Raw genomic sequence first — 23,107 nt, 5'->3', positions numbered from 1 at the left:
GTGTTACCATGGGGATTACATTTAACATTCTGAAGTTATAATACCCTAATTTGAATTTATACTATCTTAACTTCAATAACGTACAAAAAACAAACAACATACTAATATATAGAAACTCTGCTCCTTTGCAGCCTTGTCCCCACCCCTTTTGGTTGTTGATGTCACAAAACTCCATCTTCATACATTGTGTGGCCTCACATAAACTAATAATTCTTTTAAATGCATTGGCCTCTTAAATTATGTAGAAAACAAAATGTGGAATTAACAGTTACAATAATATTAGCTTTTAGACTAATATAAAAATGTATTAGTCACTCAAATAAAATATGGAGCTACAAACCATTGTTACAATAATAGTTGCTGTTATGATTGCACATATACATATATACACACACACATATATGCCTTTACTGACATCTTTATTTCTTCCTACAATTTCAAGTTACTGTTTAATGTTTCATTTTAATTGCAGGACTCTCCTCAGCATTTCTTGCTGGGCAGGGCTAGTGGTAACAAATTCCTTCAACTTTTGTTTACCTGAGAATGTCTTTATTTCTCCCTCATTTTTGAAGGACAGTTTTCAGCTATAGAAATCTTGGTTGAGTTTTATTCTTTAGCACTTTGAATATACTGGCCCACTGCCTTCTGGGCTCCAAAGTTTCTGATAAGAAATCTGTGGATAATCTTACTGGGGATCTTGTATATGATATGTCCCTTCTCTTTTACTGCTCTCCCTAAGTTTTGAAGGACATAGTATTCTTTTTTCTAAAAAAATATGTTTTTATTGATTTTTAGAGAGAGAGGAAGGGAGAGGGACAGAGAGAAAGAAACATCGGTGAGAGAGGGAAACATCATCGATTGGCTGCCTCCTGCATGCTCCCCACCAGGGATCAAGCCAGCAATCCACGCATGTGCCCTGACCAGAACTGAACTGTGATCTCCTGGTCCTTAGGTCAACGCTCAACCACTGAGCCCCACTGGCAGCACATGAAGGACATAGTATTCTTGTATGTGATGAGTCATGTTTTCCTTACTGCTTTCAAGATTCTGTCTTTGACGTTTAACAACATGATTATCATGTGTTTTGGTGTGGGTCTCTTGGTTTATCCTGATTGGAGTTGAGCATTCTGAATCTGTATATCTATTTCATTCATCAGACTTGGGAAGCTTGTGGTCATTATTTCTTTAAATAAGCTGTCTGCTCTTTCTTCTCCTTCTGGGACTCCCATAGGACGCATATGTTCACTTAATGGTATTCCATAGTCCCTTAGGCTCTCTTCAATTTTCTTTATTCTGTTTTCTTTTTGTTTCTCTGTTTCAGTGATTTCCAATGACCTTTCTTCAAGTTCACCAATATTTTTCTTCTACTTGATCAAGTTTGTTGAACCTCTTTAGTGAATTTTTAAATTCAATTATTGTATTTTCAGGTCCAGAATCTGTTTGATACTTTCCTATAGTCTTTTGTTTAATATTCTCATTTTGTTCATACATCGTTACTCTGCTTCATTTAATTGTCCATCTGTATTCTCTTTTAGTTCCTTGAGCACCTTTAAGATAGTTTTTGAAAATTCTTTTTCAGGCAGTTAAGGGATCTGTGTTTCTTTAGGGTATATTTCTGGAGCTTTGTTTTGTTTCTTTGATTGGGTCACATTTTCCAGTTTCTTTTTATGCCTTATAGTCTTTGGTTGAGATTTAAACATTTGAAAAACAAGAACTTTTTCCAGTTTTTATCCACTGAGTTTATATAGATCACGACCTTCACCAATCAATCTGGCTAGAAATTCTGGGACCTCTCACCTTTTCTGGGAATGTGTTTTCTCAGGGCTTGTGCATCTGCTTTTATCTGTCTAATTTCCTGAGTGGCTTGCCCCTATATCTTCTCAGGAGCCCACAGTCTTTTACTCCCCCTGGTACCTGCCTGTGGAACTGCACTCTCTCTGCAACTCTAACATGCCACAGTGCTCACCTCTCTTTTCAGCAACTTCCAACTGTGCTACTGTGCCCATCAGTGCTTTGAGTCAGGAAAGACAGAAATCACCCCTTGGGCAGCCCCCTAACAAATTAGAACACTGGGCTCTAAGTCCACTCTTTTGTTTCTATCTTGAGGAAGGAGCTGTAGTATAGGAGGTTTCCTCCCAATTATACCATGGTACCATGGTATGCCAGGTATGGGGAGGGGCATGGACACAAAATACCACAAACTTCCCTACTCCTTTTAATTAAGTCCCTTTTTGGTTATGCATTGGCCTGGGTACTGTAGCTTCTCAACTGGTCTCTATAGTTTGCACCAAGATGTTCTGGTCCATATATTGTTGCTGAATTTGTATCTCCATGGAGGAATAAGGGCCTGGAGTTTCCTTGTCCATTATCTTGATGATGCTTCCCAGATTATTCTTTCTTAACGCCCTATGTTATTTTACTCCAATCTGGACTGGTTGCTCTCTAGGTCTACTAGTTTCTGTAATCTTAGGACTTCTCTTTCTTATCTCCTAGTGCTCCCTGGATCCTGTGCCTCCCTCTTTTTTTATTATTCCCCATTCTTTTGATGTATACGTTCAAGTAACCTACTAAGGAATGGGGTTTGGGGATACTTTTCAAGTTCCTACATGTCTGGAAATGTCTTTATTCTACCCTCACACTTGACTAATAGTTTAGCTGAGCACAGAATTCTAAATTGAAAAGAATTTGTTATACCCAAGTGCTTTTGGGTGAGCAGACAGAAAGATGGCAAGTTTAGGAATCCCTAAAGGTCAGAATGCAGAAGAATTATTTTCTAGAGCACCAACTCTATACTAGTTGCCTTCACTTATGACAGATGGTTCATTCATTTTCTTTAGACAATGAATCCTTTAAGTAACCTGGTGACTGAACTTTCTGTACTCCAGAATGGACGGGTTATCAGTTCCATTTATAAACTTTCAACAAACTTACAGCCTATATCTGACCCCAACCCTCTTATACATTGTTTCTGAGTCCAGAACCTCTCTGCCCTGAAAGGCAGATTTTCTTCCTCCTTGGCTGCAGCCCCTTCCACATGTATCCTAGCCTCTGGCTTTCTCTGCCTACTTCATCAATCATCACTCTTACATTTCCTTTAGATCTTTCCATCTTCATTCAGATCTAAGGTCCTTCCCTTTATTTTCATTACCATGAATTTATAACTTTCCCTACTCACTATTATTTTTCATGGGGTCTCAAGAAGGACAGGGATAAGTGAATGTACTCGATCTTGAATTGGAAAACAGCACATACTATTTCAATAGGAATTGTTTGATGGGGATGAGAGTACGAGGAGGAAATAGTGGCAAAGACTTTACTATCAGATTTGTTGTTACTTTTGTTTCTAGTTAAAATTTCCTCTGCAAAAGATACACCCTCATAATTGTTATGTTACCTCTTCCTCCATGACATAAGTGAGCAGCTTCCAGTCCCACTCCACTGTCTTGGCATTAGCTGGATGTAACCTGAAAGTCAAGTGACATGAAATTAGCATTCTGGAAGTTTTGTGGAAAAAGGGATGGAATTCTAGAAGATGATAGAAGCAAGAAGCCTCCTCTTATCTTGAATGTTCTTGCCACCTCCTTGATACAATACCATACCATGCCATCTAAGGGTACTGGAACTTTATTATTTTTATAATGCTACCTGGTACCCATTTCTCTTTTGGGAGGTGTTATTGGCTCAATTTTGCTTTGAAGAAATCAACTTTTTATTAGTTGGCCTACTGGCTCTACCTACTAGGACCCCGGAATGAAACCTATGAAACATATTGAGCCAGTCATAATATTCTACCCCTCATTCAGTGATTGGCTCACAGATGGGCTCATGTCTTATGTTATGCCAATTAAAGCCTACAGGACTCAATTTCAGAACTCTTGTGTGATTGTAATGGAAGCAGACTTGTTCGCCCACTGCGAGTATCAAAAGCTAGAGGCCAAGAAGGCTACCACATGAAGCCTGAAAAAAGAAGCAAAGCAGAGCTGAAAAATGGATCCTTGTAAGCATATTTGAACTGAATTAAGTCATGTCTTATTCCTAGAGTTCTAGTAACATGAGTCATTAAATTCTCTTTTACTAGCTGTTAAGGCCAGTTTGGAATGGGTTTCCTGTCACTTGTCATCCAAATAACACTAATATACTAAGTCACCCTCTCTAATGGTTAGCTGAATAGAGCCTAGGCAAGAGAAAGCTGTGCCCCGAGTCTAGGCTGCCTAGAAGGTTTGCCCACATCTAAGGTGCATACTGTTGAATCTTCATGAGAAGCATGTAGGCCTCCTTTAGGACATCCACAGTCTCCGAGCCACTGAGCAGGATTTTCTGGATGATGTGAGCCACAATTTCTCTGGGCGGATAATGTTGAGGTGACACGAAGTCCATCAAAAACTGCACCGTCCCCAGGGGAAAATTTTCTTCAATGGTGTTTGTTACCATTCTTAGTCTTCGATGGGGGATGGGTTCTAATTTTTGGCCCTTGCTCTGTAGAGATAAAAAAGAAGAAATTAGGATGGGTTTCTGAAGACATGAAACTAAGAGGCTCTGGAACAGGTTGAAGACAGCAGTGTCCCATGTATCTGAAATATTCATGAGTTTAAAAAGAGGCTGGAAGCCTTATCTGAACACATTCAGTGACAGGGGAAGATGCTCATATTAAGTTAGAGAATAAGAGTTCAGTGTCCTACATCTAACATGATTTTACCTGTGTTAGAATACAGCACAGAGAAAAAAGCATGAACGAGCCAAGAGCTGGCCAAGCTGATTTTAGAGTGAGGGTGATATTTAGGGGCTGCCTGGCCAGCGTGGCTCAGTGATCAAATGTAGACCCAGGAACCAGGAGGTCACGGCTCGGTTCCCGGTAAGGGCACAGGCCTGTGCTGCGGGCTCGATCCCCAGTCAGGGTTGCGGGCTCGATTCCCAGTAGGGGGCGTGCAGGAGGCAGCCGATCAATGGCTCTCTCATCATTGATGTTTCCATCTCTCTCTCCCTCTCCCTTCCTCTCTCTGAAATCAATAAAAACATATTTAAAAAAAAAGATATTTAGGGGTAGTTATAATAGATTATCAGGTACTGAAAAAAACAGAGGAAGAAAGGTATTTTAAATATGTTTTATTGTTAGGAGAAGAATCCCATTTTGTTCTTTTTTTTAAGTTGATAGTAAATATTAAGTTGCTTTCTTCCCCCAAAAGTATGTATATAAAGTCTGGGAGGGAAAACATGAAAAGTAATTTCTAATATCTGGGTGGTGGAATTATATATGATTTTTCCTCTATATGCTCTTTTGTATTTTTCAATTTTTCCATAATAGACATATATGGCTTTCACAATCAGGAGGAAAAAAAAAAAAACATTAAAAAGTTCAATATAGAAATAATAGCAATAATTATAGAACAATGTTTTGTACATTTAACTTATCCTAAATTAATTCTCACAACAACCCTAAGAAACACATACTATTATTATTCTTACTTTATAGATAAGAACACTGAGATTTAGAGAGTAAGCATTTGTCATACACTAAATGGTTCCACAAGTCGGGGAAAGATTAAAATGTCAAGTTCATACTGGGCATGTTCTCTCATGTATAGACTCTCTTTTTTTTAAAAAAAATATATCTTTATTGATTTCAGGGAGAGGAAGGGAGAAGGAGAGAAAGAGATGGAAACATCAATGATGAGTCATTGATTGGCTGCCTCCTGTGCACCCCCGACTGGGGATCAAGCCCACAACCTGGGCATATGCCCTGACCGGGAATCGAACCGCGATCTCCTGGATCCTAGGTCAGTGCTCAACCGCTGAGCCACGCCAGCCGGGCTCATGTGTGGACTCTTGCTGGCATACTATCCTTAGGCTAGGCCTGTAGAGAGAACATCTAATCCCTAGGGGAGGGTGGGTTAGCTCACCTCTCTTACGTCTTTATCGGGGATCAGTGTCTGGAAGAAGAGGTGGTGCACCGGAGGCCGTAAGAAGTACTTCAGTCTATGCAGGCACGGTCTGTTGTACAGCACACCTGGTGGGGTTCGTGCCTGTACCTGGGCGGACCCGGGGTTGGCACGCTCTGACACTGTTACCGCCTTTCTGGCTGGAGTTTCTGTGACAGAGAAACTCCAAGGGATTTTCTCCAAGGAAGCTTTAGACTGTGGAGACTGTGGGCTGAGAGAGCAGCGTGGAGAAGGTGGGGCCGAGATATCCATGGGGGTGTCACGGTTCTGCACATCATTTGGGGGAGAGTCAGGCCTGTCTCCTGGCAAGTGTGGCATGTCTCCAGGCAAACGTAGCACATCTGGTAAGAGTGAGACTTCTCCAGGTGACTGTGGTGCGTCTCTTGGTGACTGTGGTGCATATCTCGGTGTCTGTGGAGCATATCTTGGTGACTGCGGCGCATATCTTGGTGACTGGGGTGCATATCTTGGTGTTTGCAGCACATCTCTCGGTGACCGTGGAACGTCTCTTGGTGACTCTGGTGCGTATCTTGGTGTCTGTGGCGCATCTCTTGGTGACTGTGGCATGTCTCTTGGTGACTCCGGCGCATATCTTGGTGTCTGTGGCGCATATCTTGGTGACTGTGGCACATCTCTTGGTGACAGTGGAGCATATCTTGGTGACCTTGGTGCATCTCTTGGTGACCTTGGCGCATCTTGCAATGACTGTGACATGTCTCCTGATGACTGTAGCATGTCTCCCAATGACTGTGGCATGTCTTGCAGGTGTGCCACATCTTGTGGATATGATATGTTTTGAGGTGGGCCTGGTACTCCTTGAGGTAGGCCCAGAGAGTCTTGAGGCGGGCAGAGCGAGACTTGAGATGGGCTTGATGAGTGTTGAGGATGCCATGAGGCTTGAGGTGGGTTTGGTGAGTGTTGAGGATGCCATGATGAGTCCTGAGGTGGGCATGGTAAATGTTGAGGATGCCATGAGTCCTGAGGTGGGCATGGTAAGTGCTGAGGATGCCATGAGTCCTGAGGTGGGCATGGTAAGTGTTGAGAATGCCATGATGACTCCTGAGGTGGGCATGGTAAGTGCTGAGGATGCCATGATGAGTCCTGAGGTGGGCTTGGCATATTTTGCTGAGGGCATGGCACTTCTTGAGGCAGGTTAGGCAAAGCTTGTTGTTGGCACTGCACGGTTGGTGATGGGCATGACAAGGCTCGTGGTGGGCATGAGGAGGCTCGTGGTGGACATGGTGAGGCTCGCAGTGGGCACGGCAAGACTCGCAGTGGGCATGGCAAGGCTTGTGGTGGGCAAGGTGCATCTTGCTGTGGGCACGGCAAGGGTGCCCTTTGATTGCTGCTGTTGCCATTATTGCTTATTGGGGAGAGGGAGTGAATATCTGAAGACAGCTCTAGGCTGGCCAAGAAGCTTAAGTCATCTTTGAATGTGGTTGAGCTACAGTTTGGCTCTGCTGGACACACAGAGTCTCCATTGATGGATGTAGGGGGTTGGGGGCCTTCAAATGCGGCTTCCTCCAAAAGGTCCAAATCCACAGGATCGCTGTTAATGATTCTCCGTGCTGCAGGCCAAGAGCTTCTGTCCACCCGCCCTTCCATCACTTCTTTGCTGGAGAGGCTGGCACATGTTTGAAGATTGGTTGACTCCTTCTGGGAAGGAGCAACAGGTTCTAGAGTCAAGTCAAGAGTGGCAATAGGTCTGTTTTCTTCCTCAGTTCTTGTCAGGTCAATCACACAGATTCCATTGCGATCCTTTGGCCTTGGTCTGGTTTCTCTGGTTAAGTCAATGAAGTCCTGTTGAAGGATTGTGAGAAGATAAAGGGTCAAGTAGGAGTCTCAGTTTCATCTCAGAAGACAAATCTTAGCGTTTAAGCATAAGCATATTTTACCTTTTCACTTCACTGACAATGTATAAATCTTATATAACATAAACATTATTTCCTTTGATCAAAATTTTACTACTTTCAAAGCTGTTCATTTCTATAGCTTCTCAATTTATCCAAATGCCACATGCACATTACTGAGGGCATAGTGGGAAAGTGTTCTGATCCAAGGTGGATAGGGAAGTTGTAGGTAATATTTCAACCTTGAGGCACAAACTAAAAAGCAACTTTTGCTTGGAAAAGCAAATGCACAGGATAACCTACAATGGAAGCTGCAGAAAAAGAGACGCTAGTCTAAGAGAACCGACTCTGTGCTAAGAACATGTTGAGAGCTTCCTCATGTCTAACTTTCACAGTGATCTATCGGGTAAGCATTATCACCTCCATTGTGCAGGTGGGGAAACAAGTTCAGAGACAGTGGGTTATTTACCTAAGGATTATACAGCGAAGTAGCAGAGACAAACATGCAAACCAGGACTGTTTTCTTCTTTCCCTGTTAGGGCCTAGGAATGTACACCTTCACTCAATACACAGCTAGCCTGTTGTCAGATATGGAGGATAATACTATAAAGGGTTATGAAACGATTAGGCAGGTCACAAAGCCTGGCAATGCCAGCCAGAGGCACTGTAATCAAACTCTGTGCCACGAGCCTGCAGCAATATTGCTTTCCCTCCCAGGTGTCTTCTCACCTCGTTGGGTACCAATTGCTGGGCTACCACAGCTACTATGCTATATCTTAGTAGACGTGATGGTCACCACTGTCAATGGCACCAAAGCAGGGCACAGGATTCTGGGTGGGTCAGGTAAGAAGCTGGCATGCACCTCACCCTGGAACAGGGATTGCTTGGTGAAACCAACACCTCTTTCCTAAACAGCAGCCAAACAGCATCACTGCCTGTGGTGGCTCTCTGCTGCTAGCTGAACTTAAGTAGCTGCCAGGCCATAGAGGGTCTGAATTCATCCCTTCTTCCATCGCCATCTTCTGAAGTACAACATTACCATGTCTGTCCCACTTAAAACCCACCATCTGAGCTATAGGCTAAAGGACAAATGTCTTAGCATGACACATAAGGTCCTTCATAGTAAGGCCTGCATGTAGCCCCTCCCTGACTACTGTCCCTCCTCACATGACTGAATTACACAGTCCCACAGATCCCCCGAAGCGCCATGCTTTCTCCAGTATCTCTATGTTTGCTTATGTTCTTTCTTTTGCCCAGAATGACTATTATCCCCTTGATTGTTTAGAAGTTTCTTGTGTTTCAAGACTCAGCACAGATACCACCATGTGAAGTCGCCCCGACCACTTCTCGCCACAGGTTCATCATGCCTCTCTCATATCCCCACTGCATCTGTACACGCCTCTTTCTTAAACCCAAACAATTTAACTCTTGATTATATTGGAAATGGAAAGGAATTTTTGTCATTTTCCAATTATTCATTACTAGCATATAGAAATACTATGGATGTATTTTATCCCTGTGTCCTCCAACCTTGCTAAACTCACTTAATAGTTCAAGTAACTATTTTTGTAGATCTTTTAGAGTTTTCCACCTAACAAATCATGTTGTCTGCAAATAAAGAAGTTTTACTTCCTCCTTCCCAATCTGTACCTTTTCTTTCTTTTTCCTGCCTATTGCAATGGCTAAGGCATCCAGTATAATTCCCAACAGAAGTGCTGAACAGACATTCTTGTCCTGCTCTTGAACTTAGACTTTCAGCCTTTCATTGTCAAGTGTGGTGTTAGCGATGGGTTTTCAGATGCTTGTGTCAGACTGAGGTGGTTTCCTTTTTTCCTAGTTTTCTGAGGGTTTTAATTGGGACCAATTGTTAAATTTTGTCAAATGCTTTTTCTGTACAACACAGATGATCACTTTTTATTTTCAGTGACTTTCTAATATTAAATTAATCCTGGGGAGAACACCACCTGGTTATGATGTATTATTCTTTTTCTATGTTGTTGGGTTTAATGTATCAATATTTTATGAAGAATTTTTGCATGCTCACGAGGGATATTTGTTTATAGTTTTCTATTGTAATTTCTTTTACTAGTTTTGCTATCTGATAAAAATGGCCTCATAAAGTGACTTGGGAACTATTCCCACCCCACTCCCTATAGTTGTGTTGGATACTTTTATCTTTTTGAAAGTTTGATAGACATCACCAGTGAAGCTATCTGGGCCTATAATTTGCTCTGTAGGAAAGTTTTTTAAAAAAAACTTTATTATCTTTGTTGTTGAAAGTATTACAGATGTCTCCCCTTTCCCCCCCACTGACCCCCTCCCCAGGCCTTAACTGCACTATTTTCTGTGTTCATGGGCTATGCATCTTTGGTTAATCTCTTCGCATCGCCCCCCTTCTCTCTGAGATCCCTCAGTCTGTTCTGTGCTTCCATGCCTCTGGATCTATTTTGTCTGTCAGTTTATTTTGTTCATTAGATTCCACATATAAGTGAGAACATGTCATATATGTCTTTCTGTTTTAAATTACAGATTCAATAGCTTAGTAAACATCTACTTTTTCTTCTTGTGTTAGTTTTGTGACTTGTGGAATTCATTCATCTAAATTGTCAAATTTAGTAGCATAAAATTGTTCACAATAGTCCCTTACTATATTTTTAATTCTATGCTCTGTATAGATCTATTCCCAATTTCTTTTTTAAAAAATTCCCCAAGATTGGTAACTTGTATCCTCTGCATTTTTTGGTTCCTGATCAATCTAGCTAGAAGTTTATCAATTTTATTGATCTTTTAAAAAAACCAGATTTAAAAAAAATCTGTTTTCTATTTCATTTATTTGTTATCATTATTTCCTTCCTTCTACTCACTGTCAATTTAATTTGCTCTTCTTTTTCTAGCTTCTTAATATAGAAGCTTAGACATTGATTTTTCAACTCCTTTCTTTTTTATCATTAGCATTAAAAGCTAAAACTTCCCCTGTAGGTACTGCTTTACTTCATTCCACAATTTGTAATATATAGTCATTTTATTATCATGTAGTTCAAATTTACTTTCATTATGGTCAGAAAACAAACCCTGTATGATTTCAGTCTTTTGAAATACATTGTGACTTGTTTTATATCCTAACAATGGCCTACCTTGCTGAATGTTCCTTGGGCACTTGAGTGTGGCTTTGACTATTGCTCCCTTTGTTACTTTGTTTTTTAAATTGCTTTTAGAGAGAAGGAGAGAAACAGGTCTGTTGCTCTACTTACTCAGGCATCATTGCTTCTTCCCTGTGTGTGCCCTGACCAGGATGGAACCCGCAACCTTGGTTTATCGGGACGATGTTTTAACCGACTGAGCTGCCCGGCCAGGGCTAGTTCAGTTAGTTTTGTTTCACGTATTTTGAAAACTGCAGTTGTGGGGTGGCATGCCAACTGTCTTTTCAATGATGGCCTAATAATGTACTAAGAATTAAGAGAACAGTTACACTACCCCTTCCCCACGCCCAGGCTAAGAGAAACTTATTTAGTTTCTAAAGAAGTGGGACTGACCTTTAGAACTTTGGGAAATTGAAAAGTTGCATTAGAACATCAGAATCCAAAGGATTCTAGAGCAGCACCCTCCTTTCATTACTAGTTAGAAAAATCTCACACAGTCAAACTTAACTCAGCCTCAGGATTAAAACAGTAAGTACAGTATAGGTGCATCTTACTTGGGGATTTGTTTCCAAAGCAAGCCAGTAAGATGAACATAGTGCCTATTCAAAATTACTCTTAAACAGAAGCCAGCGGAAAGGAGCTTCCACTGGCCCAAACTGGGTCTATTTGAGCACAAAACAAACAGCAATTCAAATGGTGCTAGAGCAACTGGACATCCATAGGTAAAATATATGAACCTCGAGTGAAATCTCTCTTATGCCAAAATTAACTCAAAACAGATTATAGACTTAGAAATAAAATGTAAAACTATAAAATTTTTAGGGGAAAAAAACCTACAACAGGAGAAAAATCTTTGGGCTCCAGGGCCAGGCAGTTTTTAGACAACACTAAAAGCACTATCTATAGGAGAAAGTGAGTAAATAAGACCTAATTAAAATGACAAACTTTTGCCTGTGAAAGCCCATGTGAGGAGGATGCCATACTGCAGGCTGGGAGAAAGTATCTGTAAGCCACACATCCAACGAGGGACTAGTAACTAGGGTATGTAAAGAACTCATAACTCAACAGTAGAAAACAAAGCTCAATGATAAAATGGGGAGAAGAGAATAAACATTTCATTGAAGAAGAGAGATGGCAAATCAGTAGATGGAAAGATGTCTGACGTTATTAGCCATTAGGGAAATGCAAATGAAAACCATAATATCGCTTAATGTTAACAAACACTGCCTTTATAATTACTCAGTGCGCTTATACATTTTTGGAGGGCACCCTGTATTTTAGTCTTTGTTCCATTTTCCTGGCACAGAGCTGAAACCCTTGTAATTTCCAGTGACAGGGATAAGAGGCGCACTATTTTGTTATTCATAATAAGCCCCTTTCAACCATATCTGAGTTTATTAATGACAGCAGCAATGACTGAAAGCCCCCAAATGGCTTCAGGATTAAGGCCAGTTGCCTGAGGAACCATGTGATTAGAGGGTTAGTATTTTCAGCCCCACTCCCTCAATTTCTGGGGAGGGGAGAGAAGCTGGAGACTGAGTTAATAACCAATGGCTAACAATTTCATCATCATGCTATGTCATTGAGCCTCCATAAAAGTCCTAAACCATGGGGTTTGGAGAGCTTCTGGGTTGGTGAACGCATCCATGCACTAGGAGGGTGGCACATCCCAAACTTCACAGGGGCAGAAGCTCCTGCACTTGGGCCCCTTCTGGACCCTGCCTCTTCCTCTGGTGCTCCATTTGCATCATTTATAAGGAACTGGTAATAGTAGTGTTCCCCGGAGTTCTGTGAACCACTGTAGCAAACTATAGAACTTTGGGAGAGGGTCTGGGAACCTGATTTGTAGCCAAGTTTGACAGAAGTGTAGGTAAGTTGTGTAGGATCCACTGATTACAATCGGCATCTGGAGTTGGGGGCAGTTTTAGGGGACTAAGCCCCTAACCTGCGGGTTCTTCCCCAGCTCCCAGTAGTGTCAAAACGGAATTAAATTGTAGTGCACCTACTTGGCATCCAGAGAATTGGAGACGCAGTTGGTGTGGAGTACAATTCTCTACACATTTGGTGTCAAGAGTGATGTGAGTAGAGAAAGTGTTTTCTTTTAGCTTCCATTCACATATAGGCAAAAGTAAACTACGTTATTTAGATACACACATCAGGTAGTAAAACTGTTGGGAACAGCAAGTGATTACTATGGAAATCAGGAAGCAGCTGGGAGGTGGGAGGGTAGCAGGCCATGAGTTAGGAAGTATTTCCTCTGCTTCCATCTTCTATAGAGAATTGGTATAATTTCTTGTTTAAATGTTTAGTAGAACACACCAGTGAACCCATTTGGGCCAGGTGCTTTCTGATTTTGAAGGTTATTAATTATTGATTAAATTTCTTTAATAGATATAGGTCTATTCAGATTGTCTATTCATAGAAGTTTTATAACAAAACATTTAAAATTTTAAAAGTGTTTGTTCTCCCCCAACATATAAATCTAATAAATTCTAAACAAAATTCCAATGGATTCCACAAAGAATAACAGTATGTCCATAACAGTGACATGTTAAATACATTAGTCTTTAACGCCAAAATTCCACTGTAAGAAACTTGTCCTACAGACATATTTTTATGAAGAGCTCATCACATCATAATCTGAAACACAAAAGAGAAATTAAATTCAATAGGAGATTGGTTAGATAAGTAGTTTTTTATAACATTAGGTAAGATGGAACTGATAAAATATTTATTGAATGAATATTTGTGCCAGGTTACCACCTTATGCACTCAGAATACCGTTGTGAGCAAAATGGACACTAGTCTGAATGAGATACTAATATTTTTTTAAATGCCAGAAATATATTAAGTGGTTTTTTAAAAGTTAGTATGATTCCATTGGGGAAAAAATTAAGACATTTATGTACCTTTGTGTATATATACAGAAAACTTCTGGGATAATACACAAAAACTGTTAGTTATGTTTGGAGAGTGGGAATGTACAGGGGTGGGTTCTTACTAATGTCCTGAATTATTTTCCTTTTTATAATTTTAAAATTCTTTTTATAATTTAAAATGGGGTAATTTTATTTTTCAAAATATGATTGTGTACCTTAAAGAAAAACCCCAGAGAAGCCACTGGAGGGTACAGGGTTTCCTTTTGGAAAGAGTGAAGAAAATGTCCTAAAATTAGATAGTGGTGATGGTTGCAAAATTTGGAATTTATGGGTGAATTTTATGTATGGATGGAATTCCATCTGAATAAAGCTGTTAATGGAAGATGGGAAAGTCATCTTTGGCCTTAAGGGAAGCTTACCTTGATTTAAGATCCAAATTATTTTGACATCTGATGTTTTAAATTCAAAATGTAGGTGAATTTTGCTTTCCACTCTATGACACAGCTGTATTTTTAGTTCCAAAAAATATTTATAAAAAAATTAGCCTGGTGCTCACTTGGGCAGCACATACACTAAAATTGGAACAGTACAGAGATTAGCATGGCCCCTGGGCAAGGATGACACACAAATTCGTGAAGCGTCCATAGTCTGGGAGATATTGGGTTCCTCGTGTTGGGCTTTGGAGAGCTTGTTCCAGAGGCTCTCTCTGGGCTTGTGCCCAGGCTCTCTGGGACTCCCATCTGATCTTAAAAAAAAAAAAAAATTTAGCCTGGGATAGATGTCAAGTTTATGCCTTGGGTCTCCCATCACAGAGGGTATTTTGACATATCTGTAACGTAACTTACCAGGAGGAAAGAATTCCTTAGAAAACTAACAATAAGAATTCTGTTTCTCCTTAAGTAAATAGTTACTGAGCACCCACTATATTTGAGGCATTAAACTAGTTGCTGGGCATACTGGGGATATGGCTGTGTACCACAGTGAACTTACTCTTTCAGGAAAGAGGTTGAGAAAGAAAAAGTGATTTTAAAAAATATTTTTTAAAGTACGTGATAGGGTTTAAAAAAGTAATTTTTAGATTAAGAAACCCTGGGGGGTCCATTCTTAAAAAAAACACATTAAAAAAATAAATTATATATTACAACTTGTTTCCCTCCCGCCCCAACCATTTGTTTCTAGCATCCCTACAGGATGCTCCCTTGGAAACCAGGTGAGAGGTTCACAAGTTTATCCCAGGATTTTCAAGATTGAGACTAGTGGTGGTAAAACTGCTCTACCCGTTAGCACTTGGTTGAACCTTCCTCAGTTTCCTCCTCTATCAAATGAGGATAGTAACAGTATTTACCTCGTGGGGCTGCAGTGAAGATTACACGACTTAATCCACTCAAAGCACATATAGGGTGTGAGGCATGAATGCCAACTATTCTTAATATGTGATACTCACCACGACTAACATGTTCAACCCTGCGTGACAAATAGTCATTCAGAACCAAAACATTAGCTCCTTGATAAGAAAGGCTCAGGATCCAAATTGCCAAGAAGAAAGTCTAATTGCCAAGAAGAAAGCCTCATAAAATGAGAGTTATACTATGCTTCTAATTAGGAAGACAATATTATAAAGATATTAATTCTCCTTTAATTAGCTTACAAATCTTATCTAAGGGTTTTGAATTGGCTGTAATTTTGCCCTCCAGGGGACACTTGGCAATGTCTGGAGACATTCTTGGTTGTCACAAGTGGGAGGGCTACTGCTGGCATCTAGCTGTAGAGACCAAAGATACTGATGAGCATCCCACATTGCAGGTGACAGCCTCCCACAACAAAGAGGTATTGGCCCAAAGAGACCCTGATCTACTGAAATCCTTGACAAAATGATTCTAAAGTTCATTTGGAGGAGTAAATGGACACAATAGCCAATAAATCTTGGGGGAAATAAAGGACAGATAATTGCTCTACTAGATACAAAAAATATTGCCAAACCACAAGAATAGACAAATCAATGAAACATAAGAGAAAATCCAGAAACAGACATAAGCGTGTAAAACAACGTGTTTCAAATAAGTGGAGAAAAGATGATTATTTAAGAAATTATTCCTGCATAATTAACATATTTGATGAACAACATACATTCTAATATCAAGAATGGTTATTGCGGACATTCTGTGTGGTAGTTCCTCTTTTCCTGAAAAGCTGTTCTCAAATTGACAAGTCTTCAACTCAGTGCTGTCTTAGAAATAAGGCAACAGAGTCTCTAGTAAATGCTGGGCACACTTCACTCATCTAAAACATTTCAGACGAAGAAAGAGCTAAGTGTTAAACGACACAGGAAAATAATACCCGTACAGGAAAGACTTTTCTGAAAACAAAGCAAAGATGTGCGAATGCGCACACAAGAACCTTAAACTTTATTGAGTAAAGTAGATTTCTAAATTTAGTGTGTAATCCCAATTTTATTTTTTTATTTTATTTTATTTTTAAATATATCTTTATTGATTTCAGAGAGAGGAAAGGAGAGGGAGAGAGAGAGATAGAAACATCAATGATGAGAGAGTCACTGATCCCGCAACCCGGGCATGTGCCCTGACTGCGAATCGAACCCTGATTGCCTGGATCCTAGGTCGATGCTCAACCGCTGAGCCACGCCCGGCCGGGCTGTAATCCCAATTTTAAAAGTACACATTATTTGGAAGTTGATGAAATGATTTTAAAGTCTTTGAAAGAATAAACATGCAAAACTAGACAGAAAAATTCTAGGAGAGTAATGAGGTGCTTCCTCTACTTTTGATTAAAACAGCCTGTAGCAAAATATATAAACTACATAGAACTTTACCACTTAATAAAGTAACATTTCAAACCACTGGGTGAAAAGGACAGGGATTCAACAAGTGATGTTGGGACAACTGGCTAACCATCTGGAGAGGAAAATATTAGATTACCATTTCATCCCTTGTTTGAAACTAATTCCAGGTAGATTAATGAATTAATTAAATGTAAAGCATATTTTTGCCCAGCCGGGCGTGGCTCAGCGGTTGAGCATCGACCTAGGATTCAGGCGATCAGGGTTCGATTCCCAGTCAGGGCACATGCCCGGGTTGCGGGATCAGTGACTCTCTCATCATTGATGTTTCTATCTCTCTCCCTCTCCTTTCCTCTCTCTGAAATCAATAAAGATATATTTTAAATAAATAAATAAATAAATAAATAAATAAATAAATAAATGTAAAGTATATTTTTATAACCTTAAGAGTGAGGAAAGCCTTTCTAAGCATGACAACAAAGACAGAAATTAAATAATGGAAAAGAGTGACAGAATTGGCTACGTAAAACTTAGAGCTCCTGTGCCCGACTGGAGTGGCTCAGTTGGTCCTGTGCACCGAAAGGTTGCTGGTTTGACTCCCAACCAGGGCACATACCTGGGTTGTGGGTTTGATCCCTGGTGGGAGCATGTACAGAAGGCAACCGATCGCTGTTTCTCTCTCTTTCTCTTCCTCTCTCTAAGCATGTCCCCCAGGTGAGGATTAAAAGAAAAAATTGTAACTCCTGTAAAGAAAACAAAAAGAATTCAAAAGTTGGGGGGGAAATGTTAACATGTATGACAAAGGAGTCTGTTACTCGTTTTTCAGTACAAATTACCACAAACTGGCTGGTTTAAAACAACAGTAACTTATCCTCTCAGTAACTTATCCTCAAAATGAAGGTGTCTGCAAGGCCACGCTCTCTTAAAGGTTCATTGGGAGTCTGTTCCATGCCTTTCTTTTAGCTTCTGGTGTTGCCAGCAATCCTTATCTTGCAGCTGCTGCATAACTCCCATCTTTGCTTCCATCATCACATGGTGGTTTTCCTCTGTCTTCACACTGCCTTAAAAGGGCACCAGTCATATTGGACTAACGGCCCACCCTACTCCATATGACTTTGTCTTCACTGATTACATCTACAATGACCCTATTTCCAAATAGTGAGAGTTAGGACTTCAACGTATCTTTTGGGAGGACCCAATTCAACCCATAATGAATCCAATACATGATATTTACATAGTAGGAAAAATAACACCCCAATAGGACAGAAACAGATACATATATATATATTTATTTATCTCCAATAAACATGTACAAGATGTCCACCTCTACTACCAGCTGAGCACACACTGACCTCTAGCCTCACTAGCTGCTCCTCCACCCCTTGCCTTCACCTGGGCTAGGCCCTGGATGTTCTTCCTTCTGTAGCCTCTCAGCCTAGATGATCGCATCTAAATCACTACAGCCTATGTGCTAGTGACACCAAATTTGTGTCCCTAGTGAGGACTTCCTCCATGGCCTCCAAACTCAGCACAAACTTCACATCTGGCATCTCCAGCTGGCTAACTAACACCTTCAAAACAGTGGTCTTGAATCTTTCCTTCAACTCTGTTCCTCCCCAAGTCGTCTTCATTTCAATGAATGGCACCAGCAGGCATCCAGTTGTTCAGGCCCAAACCAGGCCATCCCTCTTGATTCCTCCCTTTCCCTCCTTACCCACATCCAAGCAGCCAGGACCCGCCGATTTTACTCCCTAAGTATCTACCGCGTCCCTCAGGTCTCTGACCCTGCACCACCGCTCTAGTCTAAGCTATGGTTGTGTCTGGTCTGGACTATAGCAGACAGCTCCTAGGCTGAGCAACCTGGTTCCACTTTTGTCCACTTACAGTAGCTGACTATACTTATGGCTTGTCTGGGACAGTTCCAGTTTACTTGCTGCTTGATAACCTGTTCAGTTAGCACCCCCTTTCATGTGCAAAAGGATCCCCATCTGTATGAGAAATTATACAGTCACCTTACATTATAGTCTTTTCATCTCATAACAGCTAGAGTCACCTTTTAAAAACGTAAATCAGATCATGTCATTCCCCTGCTTAAAATCCTTCAAAAATGTCTTGCTACACAGAATAAAACCCCAATTCCCTGTGTGGGCTGCACGGCCTGTGACCGCGCCCACCTACTTCTCACCTTTTTCGACTGTGTCCTCGGCTCACTGCATTCCAGCCCCCCCCCCCCCCCGGCCTTTGGATTCCTCCAGTAAGTCATGACCATTCCCACTTCTAAGCCTTCATTTTTGCTGCACCCTTTGCTTCTACCTTATTTCCTCAGACCTGCTCATAACAAATCTGTTGTCATTGTGGTCTCAGATCAAATATTAACTCCTCAGAGAGGCATTCTTTGAAAACACAACCTGATGTATCCAATGCCACCCAAGTTCCTCTCCAGTATGTCGCCCACTTATTTGTGTATTCCTTGTCTTTTCCCACGAGGATGCAGGCCCATTGTTATCTTGCTCACCTCTGGTCCCCAGGGCCAAAGGCTCAATAAGTATTTACTGAAAGAATGAATTACAACCAAAGAAAAAAATTAAAACCATGATAGCTCAGAGTGTGGCTGTCAAATCAGCAAAGATGAAAAGAATGAAAAGGCCTCATGTTCCTTCCTAATACTCTGTATGTCACCCGACATTACACTTATGTGGCTAAATGTGCATCTCTCACTGAGTAGAATGAAATCTCCATGAGGGCAGGACTCGGTTTTGTTCATGGCTGTATTCTCAGCACCTACAAGAGCCTGGCAAACAATAAATATTTACTAAATAAACTGACACTATCTAGGGGTGACTAGGTAGTGAAGATAGGGGTATTATGAGACTACAGTGGATGCACAATTTCTGTAGGAAATTCTGTAGGCAATGTATGTCAAAAGCCCTCAAAGGGGGCCATACCTTTTGACTCAACAATCTCACATCTAAGAGGATCTTATCCTAAACAAACAAATAAAGGGTACAAAGATTATTTATGAGGGAATTCCTTACTGCATTGTTTATAATAGAGAAAATTTAGAAACAACCAGCATGATATCCATTAATAGTAGATTATAAATATTGTAAATCTGTACAATGAAATACACTAAAAATATTGGTAAAAATGTGTATTTATTAGTGTGGAAAGAGATAAAAGTACACTACTAGAAAAAGGCAAGCTATAAAAAACACATATATAGCAAAACTTCATTTTTGCAAAAACAAGTATTGGGGGACACATGGGTATGTATGAGCACACATGTACATTTACAGATCCCAGTTCAGACAGACATACATCAAAATGTTAACATTCGTTACCTTTGGATAGTGAGATTAAGGGCAATTTAATTTTCTCCTTTATATACATTTCTAAATTTTTTTGGTAATAGATCAACCAAAATCAATCAACTATCTGTATAGGTTCAGTGCGGAAAAGAAAAAGCAATAAAAATTACTGAAAACACAAACCCACTTCATCAACTTAGTGAAATTCCAAAGCCCAGGTTAAGAACCAGGAGTTAGAAATATTAACTACAGTATTGGATAGAGCTTCCTCATTTCCTAAATTAAAACACATAGCTTCCCCTCAGTCAATACTGTAAAAAAGAAAAGAAAATTATAAAACTTGTTTATTTCATTGCCTGCCAAGTGTGAGGTCAGGCCTGCCTGAGAAACAACAGAGTGTAGCAAAAGCTCTCATTTATGCTGGACATTTTCCTTGCATCACCTCACTACAAATCTTCTAATAGCCTTGCCAGGTAGGTATTAATGTTCCCAAGAGGAAACACTGAGAGAGATGGCAGAACTGGCCAAAGCTCACACAGCTGCTATGTTGGGGTCATGATTTGCAGAGGTCTCTCTGACCTCAGGGCCTTGAAGAAAAGCTGGACTAAGGTGCTTGAGGCTTTATAACCTTGCAAGTCTCTCAATGCCTCTGATCTTTTACATGGTTATCCTACCACCCTTATCTAATTGGCAAGCGAGATAAAAGGAGAAAAACTTGGAATTTTTAGAAAGCTGGAGTAAAAATATCTAGAGAAGTAAGTTTTAAATTGGGTATAACTCTCTGGAACTTGCCCTTCATTTCTCATCAACTCAAGAGGCTCAAGAGCAAAAGGCCAGGTTGGTGGTCACAGGATGAGCAGTTAGAGAGGGCGCCGACGTACGTGTGAAGGGCCACAGCAGACCACAGACGGGGATAAGGGTGCTGTCCATGTGCTTGAAGAGGGAAGCTGGGCTAGGATGAGGGAAGAGGGGTAACACTTGGGATGAGCGGAAGCAGGTAGGAAGGACCAAGTTCAAGGGGGACTGAGAGGAGGCGCAGTAGGAAAGAGGAGGGACAGGGAGGAAAGGCAGCTGTGAGTTATTCTGCAGTATCTTTTCCTTGACCATCTCAGTCACTCTTACGCCTTTGGTGCTTTCTATTTGGATAATTACCAAATCTCTCCCTCCTGCCTGTTCTTGGAGATCAATTTCTCTGAGAGGGCGACATCCATGTACGTTTCCGTCAGCACTTTAATTCCAGTAGGTCCAGACTGAAAAGGCAGCGTCCCCTGCACACCAAGCCTGCTCCCACTCTTGAACTGGCTCCCTGAACAAACTCCCACCTGAACTGCGCACCCCCCCTCAATCATTTCACCCAACGGATGTTTACTGTGGACCTACTATGTCCCACACACTGCCAAGTGCTCGGTACATCCGTTCACCTACCCAGTTGGATCACTTCTACCTTGAAAGTCCCTTGTCTGCCCACCTCATCTAAATTCTTTACTGAGACTTTTGAGGACTCCTGCTTGGATCGTGGCAGCACAGCACCATCCGTGCACTGGCTGTGCCTCCGCATTTCATTCTCCATTCATTCACCTGGGACGCGAAGGGGGGCTGGCTGGGGAGGGGACTGAAGGAGCAGGGGCTGCATTTGTCTTGAAGGAGTTTTTGCACAGGAAGAAAAGCGGTTTCCTTAAACGGTGTGTTACAGATCTATGAGACCACGCGCGCGGGCTCATGCCTTCATTTCTGGGGTGCGTGGCTCTGCGGGGCCGGGAAGACCCTTGGAAGTCTGAGGGTGACAGTCCCGGGGTAGAAAGCCTGTCGGCCTCCGGCCCCCTGAGTTCTCAGCAGCCACTTGTTGAACAGATCACCTTCTGTGAGAGGGACCACGGTCGTCCTGCTCTCCATTGTATCCCCGCCCCCTAAAACGTCTGGCCCACAGTAGGGGGTCCAATAAATACCTGTGGAGGGTTCTAGAAAGGCAGGGGCGCCACACACACACACACACACACACACACACACACACACACACACACACACACGTTTTATTCTCCACGTCAGGGAGGACAAAGACTAGGGAGGCCGAGGGGCAGAGGAACGGCGCAGGACGCCCCCTCTGCTCCCGCAGGGCCCGCGCCGCACGCGTCTGCTCGGCCGGATAAATCGCCCCCCTGCATAACTCCGACGCCGGGCCCCCGCTCGGCCGCCAGGCCCTGGAGCGCCGCCACCGTCTGCCCAGGCCCGCGACTCCCCCCGCCCGGCTCCCGTTACCTCCCCGCACACACCTGCACCCACCGCAAGCCAAACAATTACACGCTCCCGCGTGCCGGCCTCGAGGTCGCGGCCCGCCCCCGGGAGGCCCCGTCCCCCGGGGCCCCAGCCCCCACCCCGGCCGAGGCTCGGGTCAGCCCCCGGCCCGCCCGCCGCCCGCCGCCCGCCGCCCGCCGCCCGCCGCCCGCCGTGGGACGTCGCCCATGTGCTCGGCCGCCCCTCTCCAGCCCCTCTGGCCGCTCGGGCTTCAACGCGGAGCCCGGAGGCCTGGCCGCCCCCGCCCGGGCCAGCCGCGCTCCTCAGGGCCGGGCAGGCGGCGAGGCGGGAAGCGGCTGCAGCCGTGAGGCGCCACCGGGCGGGCGGCGGGGGCGCCGGGGACCGCGGGCCCGGCCGGCGGGGGCGAATCGGCGCGGCCCGAGCGGGGGCTGCGCCGCGGCGGAGGCGGCTCGCTCACTCACCACGGTCCGGCGGGGCGGCGCGCCGGGGGTCCGGGACAGGGCCCGGCGGAGCCTCCGCGCTCGGCCCGGGCGGGTCCCCTCGGAGCTCTCGGAGCCGCTGTCGTCCGAGATCACGATGAAGTCCTCCATGGCTGCGGGCCCCGGCCGAGCCAGCGCGCGGGCGGCCGGCGACCCAGGCGGCGGAGGCGGCGGCGGCGGCGACTTCGGTTCCTGCGGCTGAGGAGACGGCAGCCGCGGCGGCGACAACCCTGGCCATCACCCCGCAGGCCCCGCCCCTTCCCGCCCAAGCCCCGCCCCTTCCCGCCCCTAGCCCCGCCCCTTCTGGCCCCGCCCCCAGGCCGCGGGCCGCGGGCCGCCTGCCGCGCGCCGCGAGGTCAAGGCCGTGGCCGCGGCGTCGGGCGGGGCACCCGCGCTCCTTACCGTAGGTCCGGGAAACCGGACAGTCACGCTGCGGGGGGGGTCCCGGCCGGTGCTCAGGGCGGG

At 43.2% G+C, this 23,107-nt stretch overlaps 1 protein-coding gene across 1 annotated transcript in view; it reads right to left on the bottom strand.

Moving 5' to 3' along the window:
- Nucleotides 1–22,905, bottom strand: part of SIMC1 (SUMO interacting motifs containing 1) — a 38,238-nt gene extending 15,333 nt beyond the window's left edge. The window contains exons 1-4 of the mRNA XM_081136319.1: nucleotides 22,625–22,905; nucleotides 5,898–7,736; nucleotides 4,244–4,476; nucleotides 3,395–3,464 (exon numbers count right to left, since the gene is read on the bottom strand). Of these exons, the coding sequence (XP_080992445.1) occupies nucleotides 3,395–3,464; nucleotides 4,244–4,476; nucleotides 5,898–7,736; nucleotides 22,625–22,753 (2,271 nt within the window). The 5' untranslated portion in view covers nucleotides 22,754–22,905. The remainder of the gene's footprint in view (nucleotides 1–3,394; nucleotides 3,465–4,243; nucleotides 4,477–5,897; nucleotides 7,737–22,624) is intronic.
- Nucleotides 22,906–23,107: the final 202 nt, after the last annotated feature.

This window comes from Miniopterus schreibersii (assembly GCF_964146895.1).
Source record: "Miniopterus schreibersii genome assembly, chromosome: 4".
Taxonomy (NCBI): domain Eukaryota; kingdom Metazoa; phylum Chordata; class Mammalia; order Chiroptera; family Miniopteridae; genus Miniopterus; species Miniopterus schreibersii.
Note: the sequence above shows the minus strand (reverse complement) of the source record. Positions and strands in the feature narration are given on the sequence as shown.